General features: G+C 30.2%; 2 protein-coding genes across 2 annotated transcripts in view; both read left to right on the forward strand.

The window, feature by feature from the left end:
- Window positions 1–149: 149 nt before the first annotated feature.
- On the forward strand, window positions 150–693 carry LOC106316960 (putative disease resistance protein At4g11170). Its single transcript, XM_013754826.1, has one exon. It carries the CDS (start codon window positions 190–192, stop codon window positions 583–585), a length of 396 nt encoding a protein of 131 aa, XP_013610280.1. The 5' UTR covers window positions 150–189; the 3' UTR covers window positions 586–693.
- Window positions 574–2,814, forward strand: part of LOC106316958 (disease resistance protein TAO1-like) — an 8,783-nt gene continuing 6,542 nt past the window's right edge. The window contains exon 1 of the mRNA XM_013754822.1: window positions 574–692. The gene's annotated coding sequence lies outside the window, so the exon portion shown is untranslated. The remainder of the gene's footprint in view (window positions 693–2,814) is intronic.

Consider the following 2,814-nt stretch of genomic DNA (forward strand, 5'->3'; position numbering starts at 1 on the left):
GATCTCGTTATCGTTCTCAATTGTCTTTTTATCTATTTACTCGTTTTTTTTTTTTTTTTTTTGAACACCTATCTATTTACTCGTCTTGGGATTCTTTTGTGTGGTTTTGCATCATTGTTGTTATTTCTCTCTTTGCTGGAATCATTATTGTGATCCTGTTCATCAGTTTCTTGCGTGCTCTCTCTATTCATGGCTTTTTCTTCTCTCACTTGGAAGCATGATATCTTCCCGAGCTTCCGTGGAGAAGACGTGCGCAAAAACTTTCTTAGTCACTTACTGGTAAAGCTCGAAAGCAAAGGAATCAGACCGTTCATTGATAATGACATTCAGCGAGGCCAGTCTATCGGTCCGGAGCTCGTACAAGCAATCAGAGAATCAAGGGTTGCTATTGTCTTGCTATCCCGTAACTACGCTTCTTCAAGCTGGTGTTTGGATGAGTTAGTGGAAATCATGAAGGGAAGGAAAAAGGAGCCAGATGAGTTGGAGGAAATACAGAAGGGCAGAGAAAGGGATCAACAAACAGTGATACCTATTTTCTACCAAGTGGATCCATCTGATGTTAGGAACCAGACTGGAGCTTTCTGAGAGGCCTTTGCCAAAACCTGTGAGGGAAAAACAGATGAGGTGAAGCAGGCATGGAGGCAAGCTTTGAAGGCTATCGCCAGTATCGCTGGTTATCACTCTCGCAACTGGTTCGTTCACTCACTTCCACTTGCATATTGTAAAATCATATAATATGGTAAAAATTACTTATAAATATATAATTACTAGGTGATTCTGCCGATATAAATATTTATAAAATAAATATTTAATAATTGATTGATATTTAATTTTTATTGTAAATCAATTTCTAATATATATGTATAACTTATATTAAAAATATTATATTATTTTAGTTAGACATAGATTTCAGATATGTAAGAGTTAGTCTGCTTGTTTTTTTTTGAGTCAACAGTCGACTTGGTTATCACTTCAATATATTGAATTGTATCTATTTCTCTGAATTCAACTATAAATTTTTTTTCTAAATATACTAAAATTTTGATTAATTTTCTTATTTGTGTTTATGTTGGTTGTCATCTTAAATATGTAAATGTATTTTATTAAAATTATGTATAAATTAATATATATTATGGCTAAAAATAAACTGAAGTGTTTGACTCAAAATTAAATAAAACAATATAACGATAATATTCTGAAGTCTCACGCATATATATAAATTAAAAAAAAAACAGAATTGTAACAATTTGTTAATAGTTTATTTTTCTATATTAATATTTTGAGTCATCCTGTAATTTATAGGTGTAAAAATGTTATTATAAAATTATATGTTTTTGTTATAGTTAGATCTTTGATTCTTGATATAAGTTGGATTAGTTTAGTTACTCATTTTGTGAGTATATTGAGTTACATATATTCATTCAAATTCAAAAAAATAATAGAATTACTTTTTATTCTAATCGAGTCAAATCAAATTAGTTTTATTTATCGCTTAATGCAAGTATTTTCATTATATTTTAATAATTTGATATATGTTGATTTTAAAAAATGCAATAAAATAAAACGATGATCAATAGGAATTTACATCCAAAAGTATAAGTGATAAATTTTTGGAAGCTCATAAAATTTATAAACGTTTCCTATTTATTATATAATGTTATTTGGAAAAGTTAAAACTAAGCTAAATTAAAGCTCTAATTAACATAAATTACTATATAAAAAATAATATTACTAAGTATAAGTATAACTGATAAATTTTTGAAAACTCATGAACGCATATCAATATTTACAATAAATAGAATATTTTATGAATTCTAAATAATTGTATGCCTTAGATTTATTGAAAGGTAAACTGAAAATTATTTTAAATAATATTAAAAATGAAAATTCAAACTTGCTTAGGTATTTTGATTATGTGTATATGATGTATCGAGTTTTAACCCGATTATCTAACTGCAAGTGCACAGTAAAGTACGCAGTAGTAATGCGGGATCGAATCCACAGGGACCGATGATCACACGTAGAGTTGCAGACAAGTTAATAGCTACAGCGAACAAAGATATAATTTTGATGGTTTTTATTTAATTTTCTTTAGTGTCACAAAACATAAACAAGCTGTAAAAAGATGATTTAAACGATTTGAAAACTATTTTAAAACAAACGTTGGGCATTGGGAATTCTCAGGGATTTCTTTTTAATCAAGATACAATTAATGGCAGACACAGGGATATATTAAGAACCGTCTAGAACTCAAACACGATATTAGAATTAACCTACTTCCGTAGCGCTAATTCTCTATGTTATAGAAATCTCCACACTAACTTCCGCTGAGTTTCAATTTCTAAACAAGCATTAAGAACAGGTTCAATATGTTCACAAAGCGCAATAACATCAACTTCCGAGGGTTAAGGACACTTTGCTCATCTAAAAATTATTTCTCTAAAATCCCAATTCACCACGAAATTGGCAATCAAGGTAACCCATGAGTATAATCATAACAAACAAACCATCCTAGATGCCATTCCATTTAGAATTCGGAGATTCCCCTACATCAAACCCTAGGGCGATTTTAGATTCCAAATTTAGAGAGTCATACCTGTGTCTTGATGAAAACTGATGGTAGAAATGGATAGAGCTTGAAAAAGTAATGAGTTTAGCACAAAGAATTACAAAAATCGAATTGGTTGTTCTTGAGAGGTTTGAGAGAGTTTGAGAGGAGAGGAAGATGAAATTATGAGTGTTTTGATCAAATTTTCGCGAGTTGGGGGTTTGTATGGGTGTTTTCCGGTTTAAACTAAGTGAAATTAAACCGGA

The sequence above is a fragment of the Brassica oleracea genome, chromosome C9 (assembly GCF_000695525.1).
Source record: "Brassica oleracea var. oleracea cultivar TO1000 chromosome C9, BOL, whole genome shotgun sequence".
NCBI lineage: Eukaryota > Viridiplantae > Streptophyta > Magnoliopsida > Brassicales > Brassicaceae > Brassica > Brassica oleracea.

What these genes read in the sequence shown, in the direction of transcription:
- LOC106316960 (XM_013754826.1), top strand. Translation starts at nt 190, where the DNA reads ATGGCTTTTTCTTCTCTCACTTGGAAGCATGATATCTTCCCGAGCTTC.